At 32.9% G+C, this 13,684-nt stretch overlaps 1 protein-coding gene across 1 annotated transcript; it reads left to right on the top strand.

Annotated features, from left to right (window-relative positions):
• Positions 1–1,331: 1,331 nt before the first annotated feature.
• LOC114400155 (WD repeat-containing protein 48-like) lies at positions 1,332–11,762 on the top strand. The gene is made up of 19 exons (XM_028362465.1): positions 1,332–1,635; positions 2,618–2,724; positions 3,665–3,823; positions 4,748–4,813; positions 4,913–5,002; positions 5,166–5,471; positions 5,618–5,715; positions 6,110–6,145; positions 6,234–6,354; positions 6,494–6,730; positions 7,051–7,146; positions 7,243–7,308; positions 7,476–7,514; positions 7,651–7,785; positions 8,097–8,458; positions 9,230–9,323; positions 9,548–9,739; positions 10,579–10,701; positions 11,277–11,762. Exons 2-18 carry the CDS (start codon positions 2,626–2,628, stop codon positions 10,675–10,677), a joined length of 2,295 nt encoding a protein of 764 aa, XP_028218266.1. The 5' UTR covers positions 1,332–1,635; positions 2,618–2,625; the 3' UTR covers positions 10,678–10,701; positions 11,277–11,762.
• The last annotated feature ends 1,922 nt before the right edge of the window (positions 11,763–13,684 follow it).

Below are 13,684 nucleotides of genomic sequence, written 5' to 3'. Positions count from 1 at the left end.
ATGATCCTGAATGCCATAATAAACACAGGTTGGGCAATCTTTCTGAACATTCTTGTTTTTGGAATCAACACCATTCTTGACCACAAAGGCATGAGAAGACTCAACATTAACTGAAGCATTAATTTCCCTCTACTTTTCTTCTCGAACAATAGGAGAAAACACCTTGGTGATAGAAAGGAATGGATCCATGGACAAAATTTGATCCCTAATAGACAAATAGGCTTCATTGAGACCCGTGAGAAAAGGCATGACATATTCCATTTGATCATAATCACTCCATGGTTTTATGTCATTGCAAGTACATGTGTGAGCATGTTTCAACTCAATCAATGACTCCTAAATCATTCTCAACTTTGCATAATAAGAAGAAACTGGCATAGACCCTTGCTCAAGCAAAACAAGATCACGTTTCAGATGAAAAATGAGAGGGCTATTGCGTTGCTCAAAACGTTTCTTGAGATTACTCCAAATAGCCTTAGTTGAAGAACAATGCGAAACACTAACCTGCATCTCCTTCGAAAGTGAATTCAAAAGCTAAGAAGCAACTATGTTATCATTGTGATGCCAAAGAGAATGAATAGCGGATCCAACATCTAGTTCTAGAACAAAACCATCTACAAAATCGAACTTGTTCTTGTCAAGAAGCACCATCTTCATTGCCTTCTTCCAAGATCCCAAATTATCGATAGAATGGATTCATCCAGGACTGTCATGAAAGAAAATTAGAGAAAACTTCAATGAAATAGAATAAGCTTAAAGATGAAGATGCTTCATGAGAAGCTAAAAAACTACGAATACGAAAGAATTTCTCTTGATACAATGTTAGATGAGAGAACTAGAAAATGAATTCATTGAAAATTGGTGAATGATTACACAATAATTACTATATATACATCAACTTAAAATTAAGTAACTTCTAACAAACTAACTGAAATAATTACCTTTACAATTACTTTAACTAACTCTAATACTTATCTTAGCAAACATGTCACTTAGACATTTTGTGCACCTCTATGTAAACATCTACTTAACAAGTTCAGAGTATTAACACCATTACATAGGGTGCAAAATAGAGTGTGTAGCATAATGTTCAGATAATATTTTTTTAATTTAATTAAATAATATGATATAACATAATAATAGAGAGATTTAATTGACTATCGGCGTAAGACAATTTAAAACTGATTGCATAACCATATTTCAAAATTTCTTTTTCTTTTTTCCTTAATTGATTTATTTTTTAATTTATAAGATTTTACTACGTGCTTATTCCGATTCTGAAAAGATAAAAAACAACCCGTTTGAAAGCCCTGGTTCCAGACGGTGCTGCTTATGAGTTACGATCAAACGCGAGCGAGCGTTAATCAGCGGCCAAAGCTGCGTACTTTTCCTCTCTATCTAGCTTTGGTTTATCCTTCATTGACGTGTAAAGACCATCTTGCCCTCAATTAAAAAGGCACAAAACGGGTCAAAGGATCTGCCGGAATAAATCTGGACGCCCATATTTACACACTCACGTTCGCTGCCCTCACCATTCTCTCTCTCTCTCCCAAACACTTTCTCTCTCTAAAGTTGAAGCTCCGTCACTGCAACAAAACAAGCACTCAAAGTGCGTCGAATTCGTCACTGATCACGGTTTGTTCCTTCCACTGTTCCATCTTCTCCTTCTCCAACTCGATTTCCTTTTGTTCGATTATTTTCTGCTTCCGATTCTACGAAACAGTTTATCGCATCGTATAATTAGTCTATTTTAGCCCATACTTCGTTGCAACGCGCTTTACCTTATGATCGTGCCGCTTAATTTGTGCGAAGGGTTATGTTTTCGTTTTCCGACCTCTTATTTGTTTTCTCTTTTCCTTCGTTTGCGTTATTTATGTCGATGATTTGGGGTATTCAATAGCTTCTGCGTGTTCGGTCTGTTATGGCTTTTAGGTGTGCGTTTGGTTATTGATTACGTAGCTCTGCGTTTTGATTTGATTCGCATTGAGTCTTCGATGCGTTTGATATGCGATTATGCTTTGACTGGTGGTTCGGACAGTATCGAATGAATAAGTGTGAACTTCGCCTGGATTCTGAGGTTAACATTGAATTATTATAAGAAAGGATGTAGCGTGTTTGGAAACCGGTTGAGAATTACGAAATCAGGTCTAGGACGTGGGAGCTATAACTATTAGCTTAGCTTCTTAGTAAATGTGAAAAACACTTATAGAGTTGTAGATTTTAGTATCAGTATTTGGGATAAAGAGTAAGGTTCGTCTCATATAATGGCAGAAGATATTTGATAATGATTAGCTACTGCTACAGAGAATTCTTAATTATAGTTTCTTGGAGCTCCCGGGTTATACCGTTATGCGGTTATGCCTAATGCTTTTCTGTGTGTGGTTTCTGTGGGAGTAGAAGTGTTTGGATGTGTCTGTCTTTAACTGTGCCCTTGAGAGAGTTTTTCTGCGCTGCAAACTTTCTTTGGTTAAATAAATGGTCATAATTCACAAACTATTAATTTTATTTCATTTTATTTTTAATGCGGTTGCCAATGCTCCTAAGTAGAATTCCTGATATTGAATTATTTTTTCACCTGAGGTTATTAATTACACTATGTGATTTGTGTAATTAACAGTTTCGGCAATGCACCGTGTGGGTAGTGCGAGTAACGGAAACAATTCAACTCGCCCGCGCAAGGAGAAGAGAATAACCTACGTGTTGAATGATTCTGATGACACAAAGGTGAACTCATTATTTATTTATTTTTTCTGTTCCATGAAAACAGACAAGTTTCATGCTTGCTTCTAGTAGTTGCATCTTTATGCTTATAAATTTTTCCTTTGCTTCCAAATGGGTTAACTAGTTGAACCTGACTGGGCTGTTTTCAATGTTGTTAAATAACCGTTATAGTGCTGCCATAATGCTATGCTATGGTGTTTTCCGACCCCTCCGCCATAGGCAATTTGTGTAGGGAGGCCCGCTATGGCAGTGCCATAGGCTGCAATGATGTGTTTATTTGGTGGAATTTTGGCCCTCAGCCATATTCTGCCATCTGCCATTGATAACCTTGGTTGTTTTTAATAAACACATGCATTTCTTACTTGGATGAATATATTATTTAAATTATACAGTGAATCCCCAATTTGGTTCTTGCAATTTTTTTTTAACTTAATTTTCTGCTAAAAAATTAGTGACATCAAATTGTGCTCTATCGAGAATTTTGGTTATTGACTCACATCAATTGGGTCCTATTAAACAATATTTGCACTAATTTGATATTAAAACCTGTCATTTGAGGATCAAATAGATGTGATAACCTTTTGAGGACCAAATTGGTGTTCCAAAGATTTTACAAAGATCAAAATGGAGGTTTACCCTAAATTTAATATTATTTTCTCTTTTTACATTGACTTAGACCCATTTAATGGTAGGCATATCTTGACCTTTTCTTTTTAATATTTATCCAATATTTTACTTTCTAATTAATCAAACCTTCATTAATAGTTCATATTGTACTTGGCTTGGCTCCTTAATTCCAGGTACTTAGCATTTTGCTTTGCATGGTGTTATGTCAAAGATTTTTATTTTTTCATCAATATTTCTTATTTTGGTTGATTTCAATTTTGATAGTTTTCTTAGTTGCACAGTCTAGAATCATATGTAAGTTGGCTCTTTTCTGCAGCATTGTGCAGGCATAAATTGTCTGGCTCTACTTACATCTGCAGCATCTGATGGGTCTGATTATCTCTTCACTGGGAGCCGTGATGGTAGGTTAAAACGATGGGCACTAGATGTGAATAGAGCAACATCATCGGCTACCTTTGAATCTCATGTCGATTGGGTAATCCTTTTTTATTTTTCTTTCCTTTTTGATTTGTTAGTTGACTTCTAATTTTGTAACTTGTGGTACATAATATTGTTTTTTTTACCATGGTTACTTGATGAAGCTTCACCTAATGTTTTTTTTTTTTAAAAAAAGAAAAATTATTCCCAATCTCTTTGGTGAGGTCAAAAAGGTGTAAGAAAGTATATGATATTGCAACGTGGGAAACCTATTTACCATGCCATGTGCAAAACATGTCTCATTCTTGGGATTTTTCCATCTTGGTTTTGATTATGTGGGGACTGTTTGATTAGGATGAGTTTTGTGCTTTTCTTCTTCCAAAATAGGTCTGTAATGGTGTGAATTTGATATTTGTTTTTATTTAGTATATTTTGTTTAGTTCTTTTTGTGCTCTTCTTCAGACATTCTTTCATGCAGTTTATAATGATTTGTTGTGTTCTTTTTGTGTTGAAGTTTAATGAGCTTAATTCTAATAGAAAAGGTATGGTTGAAAGAGAAAAGGAAATGAAAACCCATTGGATTCTCATGTTCAGAAAATCCTAAAACTGCAAGTGCAACTGAATTTGAGTATTGTATTGTGTGAGATAAAGTTATCACTGCATTCTTGAACTTAGGCTGTCTTTTTGTCTTGTTTCCTTCTCTTGTATCGTAAAATTCATAATATCCTTAAGTTTCACCTGGACATTTTTTTCTTTAAAATATCCTTATGTTACCAGAAATTTATGCAATTTTTTTTGTTCAACATGTCAATGTGCCAGAACTTATGATCATTCTTCAACTTTTACTTTTTCCCCGAAAGTCCAAACCCTGTTTCATTAGCATTTAAGTTATACCATTACCCACAATGCATGACACCTGCACAATCTATAACGCTAGCAACAGCATACAATTGAGTATGTAAATGTTATTTTATTCTTGCAGGTTAATGATGCTGTTCTTGTTGGTGATAGCACACTTGTTTCTTGTTCTTCAGATACAACCCTTAAGGTTTGTTGATTGCAAGCTGTTTTTTGTTCCAATCAATCCTTGCTCTTCATCAATAACACAGTACTTACATAGTTATTTACACCTTTTTAAATTTGTTAGACATGGAATGCCTTGTCCTTTGGAACCTGTACTAGAACACTCCGACAACACTTTGACTATGTTACTTGCCTTGCAGCAGCAGGAAAAAATGTAATGTACTTCAAACATCTTATGCTTCTTATTAAGTGTGTCAAGAAAAAAGTTCATTTTATTGTTTTTATACGTTCCACATTGAGTCAGATAGAAACTTTGGTTGAATTATCAGTATCGTCAAATCCATTATTTGATCGTTTAATAGTGTCATGCATTTTAGAGCAATATTGTTGCCTCTGGTGGCCTTGGCGGGGAGGTTTTTATATGGGATATCGAGGCTGCCATCACTCCGGTTTCTAAGTGCAATGATGCTACAATTGATGAATCTTCAAATGGTATCAATGGTTCTGGCAACTTACTACCATTGACAAGCTTGCGTCCTATTAACTCAAGCAACAATATGTCCATGCACACTACTCAAACTCAGGGATACATTCCAATTGCTGCCAAAGGCCATAAAGATTCTGTTTATGCATTGGCTATGAATGAAAGTGGAACAATTCTTGTCTCTGGTGGCACAGAAAAGGTACAATATGGCATATGCTCTGAATTATTGAGGCTTCTTTACATTTGAAACAGTAGAGAGGGTTTCTTGCGCTGTAGTAGCTTGAAAGTTTTGGGATGTTGTCTCTGACCATGGCTTATTTCTTCAACTTTTTTGGGGTTCACTAGGTTGTGCGTGTCTGGGATGCAAGATCAGGATCAAAGACTCTAAAGCTAAGAGGACATACAGATAACATCAGGGCTCTGCTTCTGGATTCTAGTGGCAGGTTTGTGGAGTGGATATCTAATTTTAGTTGCAATTTTTCAGTTTACAATTGTATTTTAAAGTTGGTAGCTTGCTTTTTCTCCTATTTATTTATAATTTCTTTATTATCATAAAATTCTCTCTCTCTCTGCATTGATCTTTCCCATTTGACATTTCTATGTTTTCCCACACATATAGATAACAACACACATGAATAACGTAATACTTTCGTTGGCTATAATATGTTGGACCTATTTAATAGTCAATCATACAGTGAATTAAATGCTGTTGGGTTTTCTTTTCGTTGTATGCAGCCATGCATCATTTCATTTGACAAATTTGTTAAGTTCAAATTGAGTAGTATGTTTTTTTTCCCAACAAGACAGCTGTGATGTTTTTAATGTTCATTACTGCAGATATTGTTTATCAGGATCTTCAGACTCTATGATAAGGTAATGCACACATATGGAGTTATTACCATTTCTGTTTGTTTTGTTTTGTTTTGTGTTTGACTAATAATCTGTCCAACTTTCCTCATAGGCTTTGGGATATAGGTCAGCAAAGATGTGTGCATTCTTATGCAGTTCATACAGATTCTGTTTGGGCACTTGCCAGCACCCCAACATTTAGTCATGTTTATAGTGGAGGGAGAGACTTTTCAGTGAGTGCAACCTTCTATTAAATTTAACATCAAACTAATTTTTTTTATCATCACATCTTGAATTTGTCACATTACATCTCCTTTTCTTGTTTAACTAGTGAACCTCGTATTCTAATGTTGTATTCTTTTATACCCTAAGTTATACTTGACAGATTTGCAAACTAGAGAGAGTAGTTTGCTTTGCACAGGCGAGCACCCTATTCTTCAGTTGGCTTTGCATGATGATAGCATTTGGGTTGCATCAACAGACTCTTCAGTTCATAGATGGCCAGCTGAAGGATACGACCCACAAAAGATTTTCCAGAGAGGCAATTCTTTTTTAGCTGGAAACTTGTCCTTTTCGAGAGCAAGAGTGTCAATAGAAGGATCTACCCCTGTATGTTATATTTATTTCTGAAAAAAAATCGCTATATTACTTTCCTATTATTATATCTTCAAATTTTATGTTGCTCTTCGTTCTCGTAATACCAGTTGCTATGTACATGTATAGATGAAGCATGTTAGTTTACATATTTTTTATTAGTACTTCCTGTTAATGAATATGATGGAGTTTGTTTTCAAAATAAGTTTTTGTTGAATATATATATATATATATATATATATATATATATATATATATATATATATATATTCTTTTGGTTCTTTCCATCCTGCTAATAATTCTCCTTTTGTTGTCAAAATTACTTATGTTAATAGGTTCCTGTATATAAAGAACCTACCTTAACTATCTTGGGTACACCTGCAATAGTACAACATGAAGTTTTGAATAATAAGAGACATGTGCTGACAAAGGTAACCATGGTGTTTTCTTGTAATTTTATTATGCCTTGCATATTGGCATAACCTTTTTCTGTTATTTTCTTAACTGATGAATAACTTTCGGTAAAGGATGCATCTGATTCAGTGAAGCTGTGGGAGATTACCAAAGGTGTTGTGATTGAAGATTACGGAAAGGTGACAACTGGTTGCATTTTCATGTTGTAATTTGTATGACAATCTTGTTTGCTATTGAAGTAGATTGTCTGTCTGTAATGGATGTTATTTACAAATTTAAACTATAGACCATAGGGGACTCATTTGTCGGTTCATAATAGCTCATGCTGTACTTGTGGACTATCTAGGTTTCGTTTGAGGAGAAAAAGGAAGAGCTATTTGAGATGGTATGATTACTGATTTACCTCATTGATTTCATTTTAAAATATATTTTTTTCTTGGCTAGAAAACATGACGATTTCCAATAGTTTATTTGTTCAAGTTGGCTTTTAATTTTCCTCCAATGCTGCATTGCTGCTTTAGGTTAGTATTCCTGCATGGTTCACAGTGGATACCAGGCTTGGAAGCTTGTCAGTCCATTTGGACACTCCTCAATGTTTCTCTGCAGAGATGTATTCAGCAGATCTTAACATTGTAGGCAAGCCTGAAGATGATAAGGTAATGGCTTAATTGTCATGATATGTATTCGCCCTTATCTTAAATTCCTAATTATATTAATATTAATTTTGCTCCTAATTTTTGGCTATAATTGATGTCAATTCTTTACAATTGTCAGTTAGTGGCACATAATCATGGTCCCTAGTATAATGGACATGGAAGTATTTAAGGTTTTTTTTAAAAGAAAAATCTGTTAAACTGACATTGGCTGAGTTTGTGTCACGAAATATGTGAATCATGCATGCGACCTAATGAGAATGTTTTCAGTAGTTTACTGTCAACGATCTAAATCAATGCCTTTTATTCTGCAGATTAATTTGGCTCGAGAAACCCTTAAAGGGCTATTGGCTCATTGGTTGAGAAAACGAAAGCAAAGAATGGAATCCCCAGCTCCAGCTAATGGGGAGTTATTATCTGGAAAGGATATTTCTTCTAGAAGTCTTGCCCATTCTAGAATTGAGGTTGATGGTAGTTCTGAGAATGATGCTATGGTTTATCCTCCATTTGAATTCTCAGTTACTTCCCCTCCTTCCATTATTACTGAGGGCACTCATGGAGGTCCCTGGAGAAAAAAAATTACTGATTTAGATGGAACCAAGGATGAGAAAGACTTCCCCTGGTGGTGTCTAGACTGCGTTTTGAATAATCGGTTACCTCCCCGAGAAAATACTAAGTAATTTTTCCTTCCTCTTTACTTTTCCCTCCCTAAATAGTTGCATTAAATCACATGGTTGTACTTGAAAGGAATAAACCAAGCTTGTGAGTTGTGACAGTTTGTATATTTTGTTAATGTAGCATAATTGCCTAACTCTATGATGATTATATCTATTTATCACATCCAAAACGTATGGTGGTACTTAACATGTCTTTTGTTTTTTTTTTTTTATCAATAAAATTAATATATATATATATATATATATATATATATATATATATATATATATATATATATATATATATATATATATATATAAAGTTAAACAGTACCAGAGGTACTGATACAAAAGGTATATACAGTCCTTATATCTAGACACCAGCAATGAATGGTATTCTAGATACTAGGAGAACATCTAGTTTGTTCTATTTGTATCACCCATTACATATACAAAACCTTGTCCAATGTTGCTTGACCATTGATTTAGATGAATTGAGAAGTCTTTCTCAAAATGTCTTTTGTAATTGTGGTACTTAACTCCGTTGATATATGGTTAAGAAGTTGTTGAAATCTATCTTATTAATTCTGTGGTATATGTTGCTTGGTGTTATCTATCTACTGAACACAGTATCTTTGAACCTTTCTTGTACTTTTAATGGTTATTGCCATGAAAATTGTCTACGAATTTGATTGTTTTAGTATGATTGCAATCTCAGACTAATTATATAATGCTCTTTTTGATATACATATATATATATATATATATATATATTGTGATAACTACTGCAGATGCAGTTTCTATTTGCAACCATGTGAAGGCTCTTCAATCCAGATCCTCACACAAGGGAAGCTAAGTGCCCCACGTATATTAAGAGTTCACAAAGTAAGTTTTTATATTACTTGACAATTGGTATTAATAATTGCATTAATAATCTATGCATGTGTTGTTAAGTTGGCTTTGATCATGCTTTCCGAAAGTATTACTTTTTTTGAATTTAGTTTTTAGTTTGAGTGTGCATGTGTGTGGATTACGTAAACATTTTTCTCACAGGTAGATTATGCATTTTTTGAAGATCAATTTAAATTCCCTTTTTTTGGTTGGTTTAGGTTATTAATTATGTAATAGAGAAGATGGTGCTTGACAAACCTTTGGATAGCTTAAGTGGTGATGGTAGTTTTGCCCCTGTACTTACTGGGTCACAGTCACCACTTCAAGCAGTTGGGGATGGATCTTTTCAATCTGGATTTAAGCCTTGGCAAAAGCTTAAACCTTCTATTGAAATATTGTGCAACAACCAGGCAAGTAATATGTTGTCTACTTGTGCATATAGCATGGTTTTCTAGATGCTGAGATTGAGCAAGTTCATGCTTTATTTTTCTATAGTTGGTTTACTTTTCAATGTCTTTGCATGCCTTCTAGAATCTATTTGCTAACTTGATTGGCATTTTTAGTTTTCCATTATGGTGTTTTCTGGAAGTCATTGAAAAAATCACATCTCCTTAGAATTATGTACTGTGCATGTTGGTTTCTAAATTTGCATATGCAAAGTTACAACTTTGACTGACTTCTAGAGTTCATGATGCAGGATGAATTGATTAAATATTGGGCAGTAACTTTAAATATGCTTTAAAAATTCGTGGTTTGATTATCCCAAAATTCCATGCAATTTTCCTTATAGCTTTATACCTAGGATTTCCTTTAGCAGTGGCATTATTCGTCGTGTTAGATTTTATTTTCACCAGATATCACAAGATGCTGATAATGAGATTTTAGACTTAAATTCTTAACCCACTGGTAGGCCCATAATTATAAAATTCAATTTCAGATATTAGACTCTCCTAATTGAGTCTTTTGGCTTTTGTATTTAAGTCTTAAAATAGATCGTAGTACTTGTATTTGATCTGTACTTTTAACTGTTCTTGTGTGTTACCAACTTTGTTTTCAATTTCATGTTTTAATCAAGTTATTGAACATATAATGCCTTTGATTGGTTTGAGGATGACAGCAATTGTTTTTTGATATTGTTTGGCCCAAATTGATTGAATGTTTTATTTGATTCACAATTGACTTTGCTTTGTGAGATACTGTTTTTCATTAAAGTAATGTGCATTTAGCCAGCTGTTCGGTTTATTTCCAGGTTCTGTCTCCTGAAATGAGCTTAGCCACAGTGCGAGCTTATATATGGAAGAAATCAGATGACTTGGTTCTAAATTACAGACTAGTTCAAAGCAGGTGATTACAAATTGCATATGCATCAGAGGTGAGTTATTGAGCCTTGCTTGATTTTTCTGAGCTTACAATATTATATGTAACGCTTTTATGTATTTTCATTCCTGTATATTCGTATTTTGTAAATGTAATTTACTGCCAAATGGAAAGGCGAAATAGTTATTTTACGATAATATTTCTTTTTTAACTGATGTGAATGTTGATAAAAGTGATCTTAGGTGATAAAGCCTAATCTTTATTAATAATGTGATCTCTTTCAGATAGAACGAAAGTGAGCTTTAACCATGTCTGAATGGTCATTATTGGTATCGCAAGTAACTATTAAATGATTTTGATGCATTACTTAACCATTTCTTAACCATTTCTTTTGCTTTCTTACCCTTTGCGTCATGTTTTATCAATAGAAGAAAAATAATTTATTTTACTGAATTTTGTTGTCTTCAGTACAAGCATCACCTAGTTGGATAAGGTTTTTGTTGTTCCCATACGGAATTTACTTCCTTCTTTTCATTGTTCGTTCATCTTGAGTGTGGCAAAAAAAACTTGATTTATGCTGTCTCATCAGGGATTGCAGACTTCATTATGAATTATGATTTATACTTGCAGGTTTTATTGTGATTATGTAAAATACTTCTGAGCGCCATTTCTTCTTGTGTTGCCTGCATTGATTGGTGGAATTATAGGAATTTGTAAATTCTGAGCTGTCATTTATCGCCAAATTTAGTGACATTCTCCAAATCTGCTTGGATAGTTTTTTCTTTAGTGGAGAGCTGTCACTGTAAATTTTGAACCATATCTAGCTGGGGTGCATACTTCTGCTGGAAATGGCGGAATCGGCTGCCTCTAGCATGATGATGAAGGTTTTTAATTGACTCTGTTGAGAATTAGTGGGAATCATACTGGCACAGTGGGGTGTTTTTCAGGAATCAGGTAGTTGATTTAGAGATGACAATAATAACATTGTAAATTTGAATTGTGCGTTAAATATCTGGCCATAGAAATTATGTTGTCCAGGTGCATATTTACATGATAAAATTTTGTTAATTGTTAATAATATTATTCTCATTTGTTCAAATTAGTCATTGGATATCCTGTGCTAGTTCTCAGCTAACACTGTATTTGGGTCCTGTGTGTGCATATTTGAGTTTATTTGATATGCAATTCTGAAAGGCAATGTTAAAAGGAATCAGCAATTTAGCATGACTTGAAACTGACGATTTTAATAGTAGCTAGTAGGATCATATTCATTTTCCTTGTGATTTATATTTCGAATTCATTCTCAAAAATCATAGCGTTTTATGCTTTTTTTTTTTTATGTATTATGGAAACTGCATATGTACATAATGGATGATACTTTTGCCATCCTGCGATATTTATTATCTATTGGTGCTTGTTATATTCAAATTCATCTTCAAGCTAGCATGGGTAGCATGCAAGTCATAGTGTATTGATACAGGTGTAAGGGGTCATTTTATCTTTCATTTTTTAATGTTTAGGATAATTGAACTGTAGAACCAGTGAACGGGTCTGACTGGCGAACTAATAATCTGGTTGGTAGGTAATCCAAATATCATGTTAAACCGGTTATGTTTAGGAATTGATAACGCCAAGTTATTAAGTGTTTTCAGTTAATTTTTAGTTTTTTTTAAAACCTATACTACATACCTATTTCGTACTAGTGTTGACTTTTATGATGTGTTTGGTTATATCCTAGTGTTGTCTATTGTGGTGTTTGGTTTAGAAAAAAAAAAGTAAGAGAAAAAAAAAATATAGTAGAAATATAAAGAAAGATAAAAATTTCATTTCTCTTGTTTGGATATATAAGAAGTATATAAAATGACACAAATCACCCAAATGAAAAATAAAATATAACAAATAAGAATGTTTTTGTAATTTATATAAAGAAAAACTTGTTTTCTTCATAAATTTAATGGAACACAACATCTGATGACATTTATGTATGACTTTTATTTTTAGAGATTTCATATTATTAGTAATGAGATTAAAATAGTGTATTTAAGTGAATAATTTTTATTTTACAAATTAATTTTGTAAGATTGAGTTAGATCTAAATTTATATTTGAAGATGACATTTGAGTCTATCTAATCATCTAGTGGTGGATTTAGAATTTTTTTTTTAGTGAGGACAAAAAATAGATTATAATATCATTAAAAAAATTATAAAATTTTCCTAAATACATAATTCATGAAAAATAAAATTCAAAATACCCAAGCTTTTATGGAGGGTTACATTATATATGTTTTTGTTCTCTCTATAATTTTTGAGATTCAATTCTAGTCCTTTTAAAAATTTTGGTCCATTTTTTAGTTTCTCTAATTCTAATTCTAAAATATAATGCATCACTTTTAGACTTCTAGTCCGAAAGTGTTATCTAATAGTGTTTAGATAATGCTTGTCAAATTTTATTTAAACTACTTTAATGACTAAAAGTGATACATTTTAAAATTAAAAAAAATGAAAATAAGATAAAAGAATTAGAAAGAGTAAAATTAAACTTCTTCTCTTTTTATAATTTTGAAACGATAAAGTGCTAAAGTCAACATTAATTTATTTTTCTTTTATTTCTTATAATTCGTTACATTCATTTTTTTAAAAATGGTCTTTACGAGAATAACACCTATTTTTTTATGGAATAAAAGAAAATTATTAAACATTTTTAAATAAAAAAATATTGTGAGAGCAGTTGCTCCTAAAACCTTAATGTGCATCCGGGAATGAGATGATTGACATAAGTCAAATTTTAGTTTTATAGGATTGAATTAAGTCATAAAAAAAAAAAAACACGTGTTCTGTTCACTTTCAATTGTTTTCTGCTCACCTTCCACGGAACCTAATAAATTTCGGCTGTAAATGTAATTGCGTCACGCAATTGGAAGCAATGGTAACATAGGTGCGGGAAGCATCTCAACTTGTGAAACACCTCAAAATACTAAAAGTTATTAAAAAAATATTTATTAAATAATTAAACAAACTTTTTAATTAATAAAAAAAA

Source organism: Glycine soja, chromosome 19 (genome assembly GCF_004193775.1).
Source record: "Glycine soja cultivar W05 chromosome 19, ASM419377v2, whole genome shotgun sequence".
Classification (NCBI taxonomy): Eukaryota; Viridiplantae; Streptophyta; class Magnoliopsida; order Fabales; family Fabaceae; genus Glycine; species Glycine soja.
The sequence above is the reverse complement of the archived record's forward strand: the minus strand, read 5'-3'. Positions and strand labels throughout refer to the sequence as shown.